Source organism: Oncorhynchus keta, chromosome 15 (assembly GCF_023373465.1).
Source record: "Oncorhynchus keta strain PuntledgeMale-10-30-2019 chromosome 15, Oket_V2, whole genome shotgun sequence".
NCBI lineage: Eukaryota > Metazoa > Chordata > Actinopteri > Salmoniformes > Salmonidae > Oncorhynchus > Oncorhynchus keta.
Genome location: NC_068435.1, coordinates 32,329,431 through 32,350,526, shown reverse-complemented (window position 1 = coordinate 32,350,526; position 21,096 = coordinate 32,329,431). Strand labels below are relative to the sequence as shown.

Below are 21,096 nucleotides of genomic sequence, written 5' to 3'. Positions count from 1 at the left end.
TTTGCTTCTGTTTGATAACAGAGTGGATATAGTGTTCAATCTTATTTTTCAATTACCTTCCATAAAATAGATTGTAATTCCCTCTTCAAGGAATACATACGGTACAGTGTATGTAATATGAATGTGACAGATAAATATGAGTTGGGTTAACTGGTATAGAGAGAGTTGTAAATCACTGTACTGTGATTCTCTGTCTCAACGGGTTTAATTAGTCCAGAAACTCTTCTCTTGTCTGATGACTGACCCCCCCCCACCACCACCACCACACACACTTCCTCCCTCCCCCTCTCCTCACTGTAACAACCTACCACCATATAAATGCCCTGCAATTTGAAGACCAGTGGCCTCGGGAGACTGAGTTGCTACAAATAGCTGAAAGAGTTGGAAATTGTCATTTCATAGCACTAGAATGGCTCGCCTGAGACTTGCGTAATGCCATCCTAATTGACTGTTGTATTTTCTTTGGCAAATATTGTAGTCCCAGACATACCACAAAATGGGTTATAGCTAGGCACTAGAATGTGATTATACTGTATGTTGAGTCCTTTGGAAGGATTGAAGTATAACCAAAATTATTGTGTTTTAACATGATAAAACACTAATTCATTTAACAATATCTAGTGATGGACATTGCTTGAAACATGTACAGCCAAAGCACCAGATGAGTACGCAGGATGCTCAGATGGCCTGGTTCCACTTTACAAGAACAAATTGCTCTGGTAACAACATGATCTTATACACCACACTGAGTTGAGAAGTGGTCCTGTCCTGTTGTCAAACATTCAACCATCAAAAGGCATCAAGAAGGATTATCTTTGAACAACGTTATAAACCCACTGTTTGCGTGGCCTGCTATTATCTGATGGTTGCCTGTGGTGTTACTCTATTTCATAGTACGTGAACAAGCCCATTTATCCCTATCTGTCATTTTCGAACTTGTGAGGAGGTATCTGTCAGTTCTCGTCCCAGGGGACAACTGGATGTGCAGGTTTTTGCTCCAATTGAGCTCTTCATTTAATTGACAGTTCAGTCCAACCTAATAAGTGCTTCAACAGATTTGAAATTGATTTGCTTGAAGGCTTTGTTTTCACTGTTTACTTTGTGTGAAATACATGTTTGATTGACTTGCTTCGTTACACATGGCCCCTCGATATGACAATTGTGATGAGGCACCATTTTAATGCAGCATATAGTCAATTAAGAATGACAATTGAATTGTAAGTGATAAGATACGGTACTACATAGTGGAAACACCAAAAAGTTGAACCAGACAGTTCTGGACATAAGATGTTACCTCCCAAGATGCGTGTAGTGTTACAACAAAACTTTTAGAAACAGAATTATGTATGGCTTTTTAACATACAGTGCCTTGCGAAAGTATTCGGCCCCAATGAACTTTGCGACGTTTTGCCACATTTCAGGCTTCAAACATAAAGATATAAAACTGTATTTTTTTGTGAAGAATCAACAACAAGTGGGACACAATCATGAAGTGGAACGACATTTATTGGATATTTAAAACTTTTTTAACAATCAAAAACTGAAAAATTGGGCGTGCAAAATTATTCAGCCCCTTTACTTTCAGTGCAGCAAACTCTCTCCAGAAGTTCAGTGAGGATCTCTGAATGATCCAATGTTGACCTAAATGACTAATGATGATAAATACAATCCACCTGTGTGTAATCAAGTCTCCGTATAAATGCACCTGCACTGTGATAGTCTCAGAGGTCCATTAAAAGCGCAGAGAGCATCATGAAGAACAAGGAACACACCAGGCAGGTCCGAGATACTGTTGTGAAGAAGTTTAAAGCCGGATTTGGATACAAAAAGATTTCCCAAGCTTTAAACATCCCAAGGAACACTGTGCAAGCGATAATATTGAAATGGAAGGAGTATCAGACCACTGCAAATCTACCAAGACCTGGCCGTCCCTCTAAACTTTCAGCTCATACAAGGAGAAGACTGATCAGAGATGCAGCCAAGAGGCCCATGATCACTCTGGATGAACTGCAGAGATCTACAGCTGAGGTGGGAGACTCTGTCCATAGGACAACAATCAGTCATATATTGCACAAATCTGGCCTTTATGGAAGAGTGGCAAGAAGAAAGCCATTTCTTAAAGATATCCATAAAAAGTGTTGTTTAAAGTTTGCCACAAGCCACCTGGGAGACACACCAAACATGTGGAAGAAGGTGCTCTGGTTAGATGAAACCAAAATTGAACTTTTTGGCAACAATGCACAACGTTATGTTTGGCGTAAAAGCAACACAGCTCATCACCCTGAACACACCATCCCCACTGTCAAACATGGTGGTGGCAGCATCATGGTTTGGGCCTGCTTTTCTTCAGCAGGGACAGTGAAGATGGTTAAAATTGATGGGAAGATGGATGGAGCCAAATACAGGACCATTCTGGAAGAAAACCTGATGGAGTCTGCAAAAGACCTGAGACTAGGACGGAGATTTGTCTTCCAACAAGACAACGATCCAAAACATAAAGCAAAATCTACAATGGAATGGTTCAAAAATAAACATATCCAGGTGTTAGAATGGCCAAGTCAAAGTCCAGACCTGAATCCAATCGAGAATCTGTGGAAAGAACTGAAAACTGCTGTTCACAAATGCTCTCCATCCAACCTCACTGAGCTCGAGCTGTTTTGCAAGGAGGAATGGGAAAAAATGTCAGTCTCTCGATGTGCAAAACTGATAGAGACATACCCCAAGCGACTTACAGCTGTAATCGCAGCAAAAGGTGGCGCTACAAAGTATTAACTTAAGGGGGCTGAATAATTTTGCACGCCCAATTCTTCAGTTTTTGCTTTGTTAAAAAAGTTTGAAATATCCAATAAATGTCGTTCCACTTCATGATTGTGTCCCACTTGTTGTTGATTCTTCACAAAAAAATACAGTTTTATATCTTTATGTTTGAAGCCTGAAATGTGGCAAAAGGTCGCAAAGTTCAAAGGGGCCGAATACTTTCGCAAGGCACTGTATGTAACATGCTCATAACAGTGGATGTGTTCAAGAGCTCCTTCATTGAGGCCTTGAAGATGGCTGACTCATTGACCCACCTGAATATGAGTTATAAAAGACCAAATATCAGACAAATATGTGGTGTGTCTTTATTCAAGTTGACAGTGCATCTGTACACCAACTCTAAGGTGAAATGACTTACAAATGCTGTCAAAATAGGTTGAGGCCTATTTTGCATGGGCTCATTTGTAGTGATGTGTAGGCGGAATATATAGAAAGAGTATCTTCTTACATCAAACCTATCCACACAGGATGGATCATGTGAGTCCGGTTCATATTACACTCATCCCTTCTATTGTGTAGGCTCTACAGCAGGACTATATCCATGCAGGACTACATCCATGCCACAATAATTAGTCTATCAAGCTGCAAGTATCTGAAAGTTAACTTCTGCTTTTAGATAATAATATAATGGATGTTTTTATGCATAGGAATTTAAGTTGATACAATGTGGCTGGTTACTGGAATGATGGCCTTATGATTTGTCAAACATAGAAAAATATGTTTCATAATTAAATTTTGACAAGTATTATACATGTAATACGATACTCTATGTTCAAATGTGATGCATATAAAGCACTAAAGTTTGTATAGAGCATTTTTTGAAGGACTAGCAGGAGCAGAATGAGATGAGGGGTTATTTTGGTGATGGAGATTAAGGCAGCCTTTTTGTCATTTGTGCGAGACAAGCCATTCATCCATCCAGTTCACAGCCAAAAAAAGGCTGGTCCCAGAAATTAGCAGTTTCAGCTCAGCAGCAAAGTCGTCGGGCTGTGAAGGCAGAGAGAAATTGACTAATTAGCAATGCGCACTAAAACTTGACGGTTCTCTCTATAACAGCGAGGGAAAGACTCGGTTTTTCTCCCCCTTTCTCTTTTCTTTCTTCCATAGATGTTTGAAATCGCAGTCATTTACGCTCGACAGTTTTTACAATAGCCTTGAGCCATAATTTTGCGAGTCTCTTCAGCATCCATACCCCTGCATGGTCTCTCTCCACCGGCCATGCACGACCGTTTCTCTCCCCAACCGTGGATTTCCTATTACTCTCGTTACGACTCACTGAGCCCCAGGCCCAAGGATAATGATGTGTTGTTTCTTGGTAGCATAATTTGTCACACGTATATTTCTTCTTCTTCTTCTCTTGCAGAAAGCACAGCTCCCTCTCACACACTCACACACTTCTTGTTAATTCAGAAGAACAAATTACCAACGTCAACAAATAACCTGAAATAGTGACTTTATGAGTTGAAATCAATCATTATTTTGAGGCACCGACCATAGACTTTTAAAGGAAAGGAATACAGCAAAAGAAAAAGGAGAACAAAGGAAAGCCAAGTGAGAATATTGGGAACCTAAAGCTTTACTTTCTTTTTTTGTCAAGATCGTAAGTCAGGTAAGTTTGGCTTGTTCTCAAGCAAGCTGCTCACATCATTTAGTTGTGACAGGCGCTTTAGAAAATGTGGCGACTATGAAACGAGGTAGTACAGGACGCTTATATCAAGTTTACAAACATATTTCATACAGTAAATGCATGTTTGGCGTTATACAGCAACATACCCATGTGCGTGTTTCATTTATATTTGAGGGATAGCTGCATTGAATTAATAATTTCGGATACTCAAGTCTGAATAGTCGTAACTCAGGTATAAGGGAAAACGCACACGCACAGTGATGATGTCGGCTGTGTGTGGGACAAACTAATTGCTTTTGTATCACTCCGTGCGTGCATTTGTGGATGTGTAAATTTCCTCATTGTGGGAGTGCAGCAAGATAAGAGGAGAACGATAAGTGTTAGCTGAATGCTGCATAGTATCCGTGCACGGCACCGTAGGGGTTGCCTTTTCCTCTTATCCAACAACTTAAATTGCGTTATCGAAGATAAATAAGGCGATGCAGCATCTCCTATAATATTTTGTTTTGACAGTGCGCTTCAAACAACAGCGTCCATTAAAAATGATCTTGTCTTGAACGACTGACAATATCAAGGGAATAGCACATTATTGGGACTATACGTTTTTGTTTTCTCTTCCGACCTGAGCCAAAGTTCAAATGATACCGGACTGAACGATATTGTTCACTGTAGAATAATATCGGAGGGAGCAGCATGACGGTTTCCAAGTTCAGTCGTGTGTATATCCACCATTTAACCATTTTGCTCGGTATAACGTGAATGTATAGAGACAATTCCATCCTGACTGTAATGATGATATCATGTTATGTTATTCACAATTAAATGGGCTAGCGGTAGGCTAAATGGCTTGCATGGTGTATTTGTTGCCTAGGTGGCGTTAACAGTCAGGAAGTCATGTCCAGATCCGGTGATAGAACCTCCACCTTTGACCCTACACACAGTGACACCCTGCTGCACGGGCTCAACCTGCTATGGAGGAAACAGCTTTTCTGTGATGTGACTCTCACTGCCCAGGGACAGCAGTTCCACTGCCACAAAGCCGTGCTGGCATCCTGCTCACAGTATTTCAGGTGTCTCTTCTCCAGCAGTCATATGCTAAACAACGAAGGGAACAACAACAACAAAGACCAGGGGAGCAGTGGTACCCCGTCTTCCTCCCCAGATGACAAGCTGATGGCCAGCCCCCGGTCCATCAACAACCTGGTCCTTCAGGGCTGCTCCTCCATCGGACTACGGTTAGTGCTGGAGTACCTGTACACTGCCAATGTCACGCTCTCCCTGGACACTGTGGAAGAGGTGCTCTCGGTCAGCAAGATCCTCAACGTCCCTCAGATCACCAAGCTCAGCGTGCAGTTCCTCAACGACCAGATCTCTGTGCAGAACTACAAGCAGATCTGCAAGATCGCGGCGCTGCACGGCTTGGACGAGACCAAGAAGCTGGCCAACAAATACCTGGTGGAAGATGTGCTGCTGCTGAACTTTGAGGAGATGTGCGCCATGCTGGACGCTCTGCCGCCCCCAGTGGAGTCGGAGCTGGCCCTCTTCCAGATGTCGGTCCTCTGGCTGGAGCATGACCGGGAGACTCGCATGCACTACGCCCCGGACCTGATGAAGAGGCTGCGCTTCGCCCTCATCCCAGCCCCAGAGCTGGTGGAGAGGGTGCAGTCGGTTGACTTCATGAGGAGTGACCCTGTATGCCAGAAGCTGCTGATGGACGCCATGAACTACCACCTGATGCCCTTCAGACAGCACTGCAGGCAGACCACAGCCAGCAGGTGAGGACAGATACACACACACACACACACACACACACACACACACACACACACACACACACACACACACACACACACACACACACACACACACACACACACACACACACACACACACACACACACACACACACACACACACACACACACAAATAAGGGTTAGGAGTGGTGTGTAAGATGTTGTTAGCAAAGGTTAGTAAAGGTACTAATATTGCATACTTGCATAAGGTTAGGGTTAGTGAGGATGCTTTAGAATGGTCTACCTTATTTTGCATACCATCTCAATTCCAACGCTACACTATATAACTTAGTTACTCTTGGTAAAATAGTTTTTTCTCTGTAAAGGTTTTAAGTCCATAACATATGGAGGAACATACATTTAGTCAATAGTTGTACAGTACATTCAGGCATTTCTTCTGAAATAAGAAATTATTCTTATTTCCTATATATTCCAAAAATATATAGGTCACTCATAACTAAAAATATGACATAAGAGCACATTAACATTTGTGTTGACATAACTTGGGTAGATATCACCTATATCACTTATAACCTATTTATACACAACCAGTAGGTATATTTCTTTATTAGCAAATAATGGAAAACAACTCATGGGTTATAGAGTTATAGGTCTGAGTGATCCATACTTAGGAAAGTTGCTTGGTCTGCCTCACCTACAGTACACAACCATGGGAGATACAGTACTGCATGGCCAGGTATGCTTGTTATGGTCTGTTTGTCATGATGAGCATTTTCAGAGATAATTAATGGACAGGATGTTGACAGGAAGATGATTGATTGGCAGTGCTTTATGATGCCGTTGTTTATAGAACACAATTTAGTTTTTATAAGTCTCAAGTATTATGGAGCAATTTTGACTTTTATATTTGTCTAACGTTATCTGCTTCATTCAGAAACAGTAGACTATATGATTGGAAAAATATTCGCACAGTATTGTAGAAAATAGAAATCAACAATTCTCTTGCAGATGTGGGGTACTATTTATTTACCAGGGTAATTTCACTATTTCTTTCTCACAATATCTTTATAGAGCACATAAGTGGAAATCCAATAAACAGTTTTATCATAAATCCAGAGAGGAAACAGCTGTGATATTACAAAGCTGATTTTCTGTATTCAGAGGTAACACTATTATTTGGAAGTATTATCATGTACATTCACATGATTGTTAAGATGTTACAGCTATGATCTACTGGATATAGCTCATATTACGTTGGCCAAAATGGACTTTTTCTCCATGATAGGGAACATTATTTTGTTATCTAAGTCTTCCATATAGAAAATGGTTACTGTGCATTCGGAAAGTACTCCAAAAAAATACATCCAATAAAAAGTTATGTGGAATGGAGAGGGCCTGCATGTGCTGTAGCATGTAGCCATTGCCTCGTAGTCTCAGTGAGATACCCATAGATGGGTCCAGACACAGCACAGATCTAGGGTCTAGACTGCTCATGTTCATATCACAATCCACTGTTTCTCTCCCCTCAATGAATTAGCCTTATCTATGTTTAGTGGCCATTTGCAGGTGAGAATAACCCCCCAAAACACGAGTCGGCCAGTATCCAAGTGGGTGCATGAGAGGGCGGTCATTTAGTCAATCGTAAAACGAGAACGGATGCAAATGCCTGGAATTAATGGCCAATGTTGTTTAAACGACTGTTACTTTGTGGTTAGTTGTTTAATTGCATTGCACTTAATTAGATGACCGGACTCAATGTACAGTAAAGTATGTGGCCCTGAAATTGTGTTTCACAAACCAACCCCACAGCTCAAGAATACGCTGCACAATTGGCTCAGAACTATCACATGGAGAGTCTTTGCCAATGGAATAGCAAGATTTTATGTAGTAGTTGATCTACTGTGTATTGTCCAGTCATAATATTATTTGCCTCACTGTATGGAACCCTGGCACCCTGTAGAAAAGTTCTGATGAATTCACACCTAATTGAACAGATATCTTTAGGCTGTAAACCCTCTTTAGACCGAAACCAAATGAAAAACAAGCTTTATTGAAAGCTTTATCATAAATTCAGAGAAAAAACAGCTGTGATATTACAAAGCTGATTTTCTGTATTTAGAGGTTACAATATTATTAACATGTTACATTTACATTTAAGTCATTTAGCAGACGCTCTTATCCAGAGCGACTTACAAATTGGTGCATTCACCTTATGGCATCCAGTGGAACAGCCACTTTACAATAGTGCATCTAAATCTTTTAAGGGGGGTGAGAAGGATTACTTTATCCTATCCTAGGTATTCCTTAAAGAGGTGGGGTTTCAGGTGTCTCCGGAAGGTGGTGATTGACTCCGCTGTCCTGGCGTCGTGAGGGAGTTTGTTCCACCATTGGGGAGCCAGAGCAGCGAACAGTTTTGACTGGGCTGAGCGGGAACTGTACTTCCTCAGTGGTAGGGAGGCGAGCAGGCCAGAGGTGGATGAACGCAGTGCCCTTGTTTGGGTGTAGGGCCTGATCAGAGCCTGGAGGTACTGAGGTGCCGTTCCCCTCACAGCTCCGTAGGCAAGCACCATGGTCTTGTAGCGGATGCAGCTTCAACTGGAAGCCAGTGGAGAGAGCGGAGGAGCGGGGTGACGTGAGAGAACTTGGGAAGGTTGAACACCAGACGGGCTGCGGCATTCTGGATGAGTTGTAGGGGTTTAATGGCACAGGCAGGGAGCCCAGCCAACAGCGAGTTGCAGTAATCCAGACGGGAGATGACAAGTGCCTGGATTAGGACCTGCGCCGCTTCCTGTGTGAGGCAGGGTCGTACTCTGCGGATGTTGTAGAGCATGAACCTACAGGAACGGGCCTTGATGTTAGTTGAGAACGACAGGGTGTTGTCCAGGATCACGCCAAGGTTCTTAGCGCTCTGGGAGGAGGACACAATGGAGTTGTCAACCGTGATGGCGAGATCATGGAACGGGCAGTCCTTCCCCGGGAGGAAGAGCAGCTCCGTCTTGCCGAGGTTCAGCTTGAGGTGGTGATCCGTCATCCACACTGATATGTCTGCCAGACATGCAGAGATGCGATTCGCCACCTGGTCATCAGAAGGGGGAAAGGAGAAGATTAATTGTGTGTCGTCTGCATAGCAATGATAGGAGAGACCATGTGAGGTTATGACAGAGCCAAGTGACTTGGTGTATAGCGAGAATAGGAGAGGGCCTAGAACAGAGCCCTGGGGGACACCAGTGGTGAGAGCGCGTGGTGAGGAGACAGATTCTCGCCACGCCACCTGGTAGGAGCGACCTGTCAGGTAGGACGCAATCCAAGAGTGGGCCGCGCCGGGAGATGCCCAACTCGGAGAGGGTGGAGAGGAGGATCTGATGGTTCACAGTATCGAAGGCAGCCGATAAGTCTAGAAGGATGAGAGCAGAGGAGAGAGAGTTAGCTTTAGCGGTGCGGAGCGCCTCCGTGATACAGAGAAGAACAGTCTCAGTTGAATGACTAGTCTTGAAACCTGACTGATTTGGATCAAGAAGGTCATTCTGAGAGAGATAGCGGGAGAGCTGGCCAAGGACGGCACGTTCAAGAGTTTTGGAGAGAAAAGAAAGAAGGGATACTGGTCTGTAGTTGTTGACATCGGAGGGATCGAGTGTAGGTTTTTTCAGAATGTTGTTACCAAATACATAGGAAGTATTATCATGTACATACGCGTGATTGTTAAGACGTTACAGCTGTGATCTACTGTAATATAGCTCATTTAGCATTGGCCAATATGGATTTTCCACCATGATGGGAAACATTATTTTGTTATCTAAATCTTCCATATAGAATACAGTTACAGTGCATTTGGAAAGTATTCAGACCCCTTGACTTTTTCCACATTTTGTTACTGTACAGTTTTATTCAAAAATGTTATTCAATCATTTTCTTCCCTTGTCAATTTACACACAATACTCCATAATGACAATGCAAAAACATAATTTTTGCAAATGTATTAAAAATAAAAAACATTTACTTAAGTATTCAGACCCTTTACTCAGTACTTTGTTGAAGCACCTTTGGCAGCGATTACAGCCTCGAGTTTTCTTGGGTGTGACGCTACAAGCTTGGCACACCTGTATTTAGGGAGTTTCTCCCATTCTTCTCTGCAGATCCTCTCAAGACTTTCAGGTTGGAGGGGAAGCATTGCTGCACAGCAGTTTTCAGGTCTCTCCAGAGATGTTCCATCAGTTTCAAGTTTGGGCTGTGGTTGGGCCACTCAAGGACATTCAGAGTCTTGGGCCTCCTGGGTGGCGCAGTGGTTAAGGGTGCTGTACTGCAGCGCCAGCTGTGCCATCAGAGACTCGGGGTTCGCGCCCAGGCTCTGTCGTGACCGGGAGGTCCGTGGGGCGACGCACAATTGGCCTAGTGTCGTCCGGCTTAGGGAGGGCTTGGCCGGTAGGGATGTCCTTGTCTCATCGCGCACCAGCGACTCCTGTGGCGGGCCGGGTGCAGTGCGCGCTACTAGTCCCCTAGTCCCTACCACTGAAAAACATCTCCACAGCATGATGCTGCCACCACCATGCTTTATCGTAGGGATGGTGCCAGGTTTCCTCCAGACGTGACGCTTGGCATTCAGACCAAAGAGTTCAATCTTGATTTCATCAGACCAGAGAGTCTTGTTTGTCATGGTCTGAGAGTCCTTTAGGTGCCTTTTGGAAAACTCCAAGTGGGCTGTCATGTGCCTTTTACTGAGGAGTGGCATCCGTCTGGCCACACTACCATAAAGGCCTGATTGGTGGAGTGCTGCAAAGATGATTGTCCTTTTGGAAGGTTCTCCCATCTCCACTGAGGAACTCTGGAGCTCTATCAAAGTGACCATCGGGTTCATGGTCACCTCCCTGACCCTTCTCCCCCGATTGCTCAGTTTGGCCAGGCGGCCAGCTCTAGGAAGAGTCTTTGTGGTTCCAAACGTATTCCATTTAAGAATGATGAAGGCCACTGTGTTCTTGGGGACCTTCAATGCTGCAGAAATGATTTTGGTTCCCTTCCCCAGATCTGTGCCTCGACACAATCCTGTCTCTGTCCCTGTCATGTCTTTGTTTTTGCTCTGTCAACTGTGAGACCTTATATAGGTGACAGGTGTGTGCCTTTCCAAATCATGTCCAATCAATTGAATTTACCACAGGTGGACTCCAAGAAAGTTGTTGAAACATCTCAAGGATGATCAATGGAAACAGGATGCACCTGAGCTCAATTTCGAGTCTCCGAGCAAACAGTCTGAATACTTATGTAAATAATGTATTTCTGTTTTTTATTTGAATACATTCGCAAAAATGTCTAAAAACCTGTTTTCACTTTGTAATTACCGGGTATTGTGTGTAGATTAGTGAGGAAAACATTTAATTTCATACATTTTAGAATAAGGCTGTAACGTAACAAAATGTGGAAAAAGGAAAGGGGTCTGACTACTTTCCAAATGCGCTGTCCCTGGTGTCATGACTGTCCAGAGAATCCAAATAGATCAGGTTTGCAATGAATAACTTCAATCAGACCCCCTCTCACCTGCAGAGAGGGGAGAAAATAACTAGTGGGGTTTGACATTCACGTCCTGTTGTAAATGAAGGGAGAAGATCCAGGCCTCTGCTCTCAAGATTCACCAAAGGAATGTGCTTTGTTTCAACAGACCCTTTTTCCTGCTGAAACTCTAACATGTTCAAAAGCGAATAGTGGAACAATATTTCTAACGTAGAACGTGGGGAATGGTCTGAGGCGAACTATAGAACACTAATGTAATTTTGTTTGTTATTTTGTGATGTCATTAAAAATGTTATGAAGGAAATACTGTAACTTGGAAAGTATACACACTACATATATGAAGTTTCCACACTAAGCGTTGTGCATGTAATATGAAAATGATAAGTGTTTAAGTGTTTTCCATAACTTTGCACAGTGAGTAATCACCGCCCTGGAGTGAGGTCAGGGAGCGTGCCAGCCTGCCGGAACCGCCCCTTTCGAGCAAAGGGTATAAAGGATGGGTTAAGAAGTTAACACGGGACCAGAAAAGTGTGAAGCTTCAGCTACATGTTTAAAATGGTTTGAACTTTGAATCTCAACACGAGGTGGAGACGATAAACTCACCTCCCGGACAATCACTGGTATGGCGGATTAGCTGTCCTAAGTAAAGTTACTTCGAAAGTGAATTTATGCTCAAACCATCTTATTACGCTACTCTCATCACCACACTGGGGAACCATCGATACGGCTGGCCATTATTTCTTCAAAGAAGCATCTTCAAGAGAAAATGGAAGGAACATCAACTCTGTAGTTCTGTTCAGGACCCAACGACAAGTCACCGGATACCGGATAACTACGAAGAAGGACAACAGTAGAAGACTTGTTGGAACCCATTTCGGATTGTCAGAGCTTTACAAGCATGCCGAGAAAATTCCCTACCCCCTTTCCAAGGCTGCCCGGTTCACTGAGAGACCCCCGGCGAACCCAGGCATTTCACGTAAATACATTAATGATTTTTTTCTCAAAGCGGGCGGCGGTTCGTGTGCAAAGTATATGGTTACATTAGGTGGTAGTAGTTTCTGAATGTTGCAATGTTAAGTGTCTATGTCTCTCTATCTTTTCTTTAACAAGAAGCCATGTTGTTGTCATTCCGCTAGGGACCTATTTTCAGCGTGTTAAGTCTCCAGTCAATAATCGTTGCAGAGTGTGTATGTTTATCTGTATTCCCATTTAAGTAGCTAATAAATAAATAATTCAACCAATTTGTGTAGTACTGAATCATAATTAAGGCTCAGGTTTTTGCAGATGCAAGGTTACGACTGTTCAGAATGACATGATATGAGGTTCTGATTAATACGTTGACTGGTTATAGATGTGACTGGGAAAGACCTTTTAGAGTTTAATTCGGGAGAACTCTTTAAAGAACCACTCTTGTGGTGCCCCAGATCCTAATGAGTTAGTTACATGATTAATTGAATTGGGCAACAATTAAACATAGTTAGTTCATTAGATAAATAACAGTCTTCAGATTAATGTTAAAGTCAAGTCACGACAATGGGCTACAATTCAATGATTACCAACACAATGACGTTGTTGGGATTAGTTACAATTGGCTTTCTACTCAACAAAAACGGTTCTCTGTATGTTTATGTGTGCAACTGGTTGTTTTATTTAATCTATATCTGTTATGTAATCTATGTTTCCCGGCTCTTGTCCCCCCCAACCCACTCCATACCCTAACCCACCTCCACACCCCAACGCCTCCACCCGAATCGCTCCAAATCCCAACCCCCTCTACACCCCGAAACCCTCAACACCTCCTCACCCACACTACTCCAGGATTCGTTCCAATAAGAGGATGCTGTTGTTGGTGGGTGGCTTGCCCCCTGGACCCGATCGACTCCCCAGTAATCTGGTCCAGTACTACGATGACGAGAAGAAGACATGGAAGATCCTCACTAGTGAGTAGAAACCCGATCTTTTACCGATATGCTCTTTCTGTTATAAGCTTATTTAATAAAGAGGAATCAACATGCCAACGTGTCAACGTACACATTTTTCTACTTCATATTCATCATCTCCATCTCCAGCAACACCCCAACTTCAACCTATGTGATAATGGAGTGTTTCTATGTTTTGTGGTCAGAAAGATAGAGGAAGATAAGTGTTTACAAACCTTTGCCTACTTATAGTTGGTTAGAATCACATAATGCACACCAGATGATGTCAAAATGGCTTCTAATGACATTGTTGATCATCTGGTGTGCATATTTTTGACTACAAAACATAAAAATACACCGTATTCACATTTGTTGATGTTGTGGTGGGGCTGAAGATAATGAACCTTAAATTGAACAATTGTGAAATGTCCCTTTAATCGATTTTTGGGTTGAATTCACAAAAAGTAATCGACATAATAATTTAACCAGATTTCAACCACAAATCAATGACAGGATTTTAAGAAGTTGTTTTTTTTCAAGTTGAACATTCCTAAGGTTTTGTCTTGAGCACAGGTTCATTTCCAGGTAAATTGAAGGGAAGAACAAAAGGAGTTCCTTAAATCCTAGAGGTAATGATGTATCACTATCACTTTGAACATACGTTTTTTAAACTGAGCGTGGCTTTACAGTAACAGCCCTGTGGCGTGGAGCTTTCTGCCTGGTTTCCCTTGTTTTTGCTGAAATCTCTTGGCAAAGATGCATGGCCAGATTTATAATAATCTAATAATCTTGTGAAGTGTAGATCTAACATTATATAATTACATGTTACTGTCCAGCTGCTTTAAAATACAATAATATTAAGTTATAATATATTATTATAAAATATTGAACATGCCAGATAGATAGCAGAGCGAGGGAAGGAGAAAACATCCCTCCAAGATGATAAAACCATTTGGTAATTGGACATGCATGGACGTCTTGATAAACCTTGCAAAGCCAAAAGATAATTGTGTGGGTCTTTTTTGCCCAATAATATGTTAAAATATATTTTTTCCCGCAAATGTTTGACAATGAATTGAATAATTCTAAAATTCATAATTATATTGATTTTATGGTACAGTTGAAGTCGGAAGTTTACATACACCTTAGCCAACTACATTTAAACTCAGTTTTCACAATTCCTGACATTTAATCGCAGTAAAAATTCCCTATTTTAGGTCAGTTAGGATCACCACTTTATTTTAGGAATGTGAAATGTCAGAATAATTGTAGATAGAATGATTCATCTCAGCTTTTATTTCTTTCATCACATTCCCAGTGGGTCAGAAGTGTATATATACTTAATTAGTATTTGGTAGAATTGCTTTTAAATTTTAAACTTGGGTCAAACGTTTCGGGTAGCCTTCCACAAGCTTCCCAGTCTAAGTTGGGTGAATTTTGGCCCATTCCTCCTGACAGAGCTGGTGTAACTGAGTCAGGTATGTTGGCCTCCTTGCACACACACGCTTTTTCAGTTCTGCCCACAAGTTTTCTATAGGATTGAGGTCAGGGCTTTGTGATGGCCACTCCAATACCTTGACTTTGTTGTCCTTAAGCCATTTTGCCACAACTTTGGAAGTATGCTTGGGGTCATTGTCCGTTTGGAAGACCCATTTGCGACCAAGCTTTAACTTCCCGTTTGATGTCTTGAGATGTTGCTTCAATATATCCACATAATTTTCCTACCTCATGATGCCATCCATTTTGTGAAGTGCACCAGTCCTTCCTGCAGCAAAGCATCCCCACAACATGATGCTGCCACCCCTGTGCTTCACGGAAGGGATGGTGTTCTTCGGCTTGCAAGCTTCCCCCCTTTTCCTCCAAACATAACGATGGTCATTATGGCCAAACAGTTCTATTTTTGTTTCATCAGACCAGAGGACATTTTTCCAAAAAGTATGATCTTTGTCCTCATGTGCAGTTGCAAACCGTAATCTGGCTTTTTTATGGCGGTTTTGGAGCAGTGGTTTCTTTCTTACTGAGCGGTCTTTCAGGTTTTGTCGATATAGGACTGGTTTTACTGTGCATATCGATACCTTTGTACCTGTTTCCTGCAGCATCTTCACAAGGTCATTTGCTGTTGTTCTGGGATTGAGTTGCTCTTTTCGCACCAAAGTACGTAATCTCTAGGAGACAGAACGCATCTCCTTCCTGAGCGGTATGACGGCTGCGTGGCCTCATGGTGTTTATACTTGCGTACTATTGTTTGTACAGATGAACGTGGTGCCTTCAGGCGTTTGGAAATTGCTCCCAAAGATGAACCAGACTTGTGGAGGTCTACAATTTTTTGGGGGGTCTTGGCTGATTTCTTTTGATTTTCCCACGATGTCAAGCAAGGAGGCACTGAGTTTGAAGGTAGGCCTTCAAATACATCCACAGGTACACCTCCAATTGACTGAAATGATGTCAATTAGCCTATCAAAAGCTTCTAGAGCCATGACATCATTTTCTGGAATTTTCCATGCTGTTTAAAGGCACAGTCAACTTAGTGTATGTAAACTTCTGACCCACTGGAATTGTGATACAGTGAAATAAATCGGTCTGTAAACAATTGTTGGACAAATGTCCTAACCTACTTGCCAAAACTATAGTTCGTTAACAAGAAATTTGTGGAGTGGTTGAAAAACGAGTATTAATTACTTTAACCTAAGTGTATGTACATTTCCGACGTCAACTGTATACAGTTGATGGTAGAACTCCAGAGTATATAATGTGCACAGAACATAAACAAATGATCTAATGGCTTCTGCAAATACAAAGAACAAGCTTTCTATTATAGTACTATCCCTTAATGAAAAAGCAAAAACAGGCTTTTAGAAATGTTTGCAAATTATTTTAAAAGACAACTGAAATATAACATTTACATAACAATTCAGACCCTTTAATCAGTACTTTGTTAAAGCACCTTTGGCAGGGATTACAGCCTCCAGTCTTTTTGGGTATGACGCTACAAGCTTGGCACACTTGTATTTGGCGAGTTTCTCCCATCCTTCTTTCCAGATCCTCTCAAGCTCTGTCAGGTTGGATGTAGAGCATCGCTGCACAGCTGTTTTCAGGTCTGTTTTCAGATGTTCGATCGGGTTCAAATCCGGGCTCTGGCTGGGCCATTCAAGGACATTCAGAGACTTGTCCCGAAGCCACTCCAGTGTTGTCTTGGCCGTGTGCTTATGGTCTTTGTCCTGTTGGAAGGTGAACTTTCACCCCAGTCTGAGGTCCTTAGCACTCTGGAGCAGGTTTTCATCAAGGATCTCTCTGTACTTTGCTCCGTTCATCTTACCCTCAATCCTGACTAGTCTCCCAGTCCCTGCAGCTGAAAAACATCCCCAGAGCATGATGCTGCCACCACCATGCTTAACCGTAGTGATGGTGCCAGGTTTCCTCCAGATGTGACGCTTGGCATTCAGTTCAAAGAGTTAAATCTTGGTTTCATCAGACCAGAGAATCTTGTTTGTCATGGTCTCAGTCCAAGCGGGCTGTCTTGTGCCTTTTACTGAGGAGTGGCTACCGTCTGGCCACTCTACCATAAAGGCCTGATTGGTAGAGTGCTGAAAAGATGGTTTTCCTTCTGGAAGGTTCTCCCATCTCCACAGAGGAACTCTGGAGCTCTGTCAGTGTAAGCATCGGGTTCTTGGTCACCTCCCTGACCAATACCCTTCTCCCCCGATTGCTCAGTTTGGCCAGGCGGCCAGTTCTAGGAAGAGTCTTTGTGGTTCCAAAATTCTTCCATTTAAGATTGGTGGAGGCCACTGTGTTCTTGGGGACCTTCGATGTAGAAATGTTTTGGTACCTTTCCCCAGATCTGTGTCTCGACACAATCATGTCTCGGAGCTCTGTCAACTGTGGGGCCTTATATAGACAGGTGTGTGCCTTTCCAAATCATGTCCAATCAATTGAATTTACTCCAATCAAGTTGTAGAAACATCTCAAGGATGAGTGGAAACAGGATGCACCTGAGCTCAATTTCGAGTCTCATTGCAACAGGTCTGAAAATGTATGTAAATAATGTGTTTCTGTTTTTTATTCTTAATACATTTGCAAAAATGTCTAAAAACCTGCTTTCACTTTGTAATTACGAGGTATTGTGTAGATTGATGAGTAAACCTTTTAATTTTATCCATTTGAGGACAAGGCTGTAAGTCAAGGGGTCTGAATACTTTACAAATACACTGTATAGCTTTTTATTCAACCTTTATTTTACTAGACAAGTCATTTTAGAACAGATTCTTATTTATAATGACGGTCTACTTGTAAACCCTCCCCTAACCTGATGCTGGGCCAATTTTGCACTGTTCTATGGGACTCCCGATTGCAGCCGTTTAGGATTGAACCCGGGTCTGTAGTGAAGCCTCTAGCACAGCGATGCAGTGCCTTAGACTGCTGCGCCAAGTTTCGTGTCCTATGCTCAGTCTCAGTTTAGTATGTTCACCCTTTGAGATACACCATTATATTCTTGCCACATTCCAAAGATCAAACAGGTGCTAATGGGAAACCTTATCTGTCCTTTGCATCATCATCATCATCTTCTGTCTCTCAGTTGAGTTGTTGTCCTCTTGTCTGGCGGGGAGCATCTCTCACTAATGTCTCTCCATTCATCGGTATTAACCACTGGCCGATGCTGTCAAAGACCCTCTATACTCTCTCACAATACAATACAACTTTCTAGTCCATTTGTCACAACTGCTCTCAATCCCACCCCAGACAACACACAAACAACACTCACTTTGTGGCCATAGTTATTTCTGGTCCTGGTCTGGTGGTGCGAGTATCATGTACCATGATTCCATTTTAACACATACCATCTGTAGCTAGATAGAAATGTAGTGGTGTTCCCAAATATTACCCACCTGTTTACTATCTGTCAATACTCAACAAGTTAATCGTCTGCTCTATTTGGTGTTACATTAATGGTATTTTAACATTTGCCTCAGATTTTTTCATACATGTACCTGTTTTCGAAAAACATTGATATTTCACTGTTGACATTTTTTTCCATTAAAACTCATCGATATGTGTAACCGTGTAAAACAACTAAAAGGTCAATGGGGATTACCATTATTCAAAACTTAAAGTTAACGCTCAAATGGTCCGTGTCTGAGTAGAAGAACAAAACTGCAAAATCATCCCCTTAACGTAACACATCGATCGCCACTTGATGTAGCTGCTACACAATGGATGTGGAATAGAGCATGATTAACATTCAATCGTAACTTTTCAATAAGGCAAACGCCTGAGATGGACAACGTTTGATTAAGACTTTTATCAACACGGTTTAAGGAGAATCTGATCCCTCTCGTCGCGTCAGATCACTGCAGCTCGTCTGTTCTACAAACTAGAGGAACACTTGCTTGCCATCTAGTGTACCTATAGCACCGCGAAGAAGCAGGAGAGGAAAGTAAGACAAAGACAGTGGCTCATTTAAAGTAGTGACTGTCTGTCCACGGGCTGATTCTACAGTACCTGAGTCAACATTGCATTAACACCTCATGGCTTCAAAAATCAATCGTTATCCCAAGCACAGTACTGAACAAAAGAATGCAATGTGGTGGGATGCAACACTAATGACGTTAGATGGCAGTAGTAACGCAACGTTGGTTGGTCCAGTTGCCGTTGAGTTATTCTGTCGACCCCGAGCAAATGTGTTTCAATGCGAGGTATCTAACTCCCTCTAGTGAGCCTGAGAGCGTACTGTAAAGCTCAGACAAGTCCAATTCTAAGGGGCTGGGTTTGTGCCCCATAGTGGTCTTACTGTTTCGGCTCCAGTGGTAAGTTAGGGGACAATTCATTGACAAAAATGTTTGATATCAACATCTTTCAACATCATGATCCCTGATCAAATGAATTAGCCAACTTGAACGTGTGTTATGGATAGTAAAACCGCTGTTTTGAGTCATGTTATTACCTTTACCCCTTAATGGAGGCAAAGTGTCTGGTTACCTATGTAAATAAGGTGTCTGTTTTGTATTTTTTAATAAATTAGCAACAAGTTCTAAAAACCTGTTTTTGTTTTGACGTTATGGGGTATTGTGTGTAGATTGATGAGGGGAGAAAATGATGTAATCCATTGTAGAATAAGGCTGTAACGAAACAAAATGTGGAAAAATGACGGGGTCTGAATACTTTCCGAATGCACTGTTCTAAAAAATATATATGTTTCTTCATTATATATTTTACTTCCCTAATTGGAGTAAACTAATGGGCATCAATATTTAGGCTACTACTTCCAGCTTATACATACTATGTACATTTTACGGACACAGTATTCTTTACATTAGTTATCTTGTTGTTTTTTGTCCCACCCTTCAACTGAACCCCTCCCATCTATCTCTGAACACCATCCAGTTTTGATTTCTGTTTTCCATGTATTTTCCAACTGTGCTGAGATGTTTCACAAGTTATGAACCTTTCTATCCTCATAGTTTTTCAAGTTTGTAACTTATATTTTTTTTGGTTAAGAGCATTATTATATTATTGATCGATTGACTATGACTTTTTACATCACCCATTAGTGCTATTTGCAGAGTTAGGTAAATGTTGCAATTATTTAGCCATTCCTGAACCTGTGACCAAAATCAAGTCACATACTGTATGGACAGTACCAAAACAAATGATCTAATGGTCTAATCTCTTCGCAACAAAATCTGCAGAGCTGTGATGGTTTATCCCCCCTATATATAACATTCTATTGGTTCCAAAGATTTTGTATAATCATTTAAATTGAAACATTTTACGTTTTGAATCAAGTGTTTTTCATAAATCATGTGTCATGGAATCGGTACAAAGAAAATCTCTTCCCAACTATTTTGCAATCTATATGGCACAGTTGTCAAACCTTAAAATTAACTGGTATAATTTTCTATTATTCACAATTTTCTTTAACCAATTTTGGTCTTTAATGCAGAAAAGTTCCTTACTTGTTCCCCCTTCCACTTGCTCTCTTCCATTTTTTGCCGTAATGCTGCAATAAGTTGCCTGTAATTTTGAGTAGAGCAGACATTTCCTACCCTAACCAGAAACCGTGGATGGATGGTGGCATTCGCACGAAACTTAAAGCGCGTTCCACTGCATTTAACCATGGAAAGAGGTCTGGGAATATGACTGAATATAAACAGTGTAGTTATTCCCTCCGCAAGGCAATCTAACAAATGCCAGTACAGGGACAAGGTGGAGTCGCAATTCAATGGCTCAAACACGAGATGTATTTTGCATGGTCTACAGGAAATCATGGACTACAAAAAGAAAACCAGCCATGTCACGGACACCGACGTCACGCTTCCAGACAAACTAAACACCTTCTTTGCCCGCTTTGAGGATAATACAGTGCCACCGTCGCGGCCCGCTAACAAGGACTGCGCCTCCCCCACTCCTTCTCAGTGGCTCACGTGAGTAAAGCATTTAAACGCGTTAACCCTCGCAAGGCTGCTGGCCCAGACGGCATCCCTA

At 42.0% G+C, this 21,096-nt stretch overlaps 1 protein-coding gene across 1 annotated transcript in view; it reads left to right on the top strand.

Annotated features, from left to right (window-relative positions):
• Window positions 1-3,856: 3,856 nt before the first annotated feature.
• LOC118395126 (kelch-like protein 14) overlaps window positions 3,857-21,096 on the top strand; it is a 53,266-nt gene continuing 36,026 nt past the window's right edge. The window contains exons 1-3 of the mRNA XM_035788901.2: window positions 3,857-4,426; window positions 5,316-6,219; window positions 13,517-13,638. Coding sequence (XP_035644794.1) covers window positions 5,339-6,219; window positions 13,517-13,638 — 1,003 coding nt within the window. The 5' untranslated portion in view covers window positions 3,857-4,426; window positions 5,316-5,338. The remainder of the gene's footprint in view (window positions 4,427-5,315; window positions 6,220-13,516; window positions 13,639-21,096) is intronic.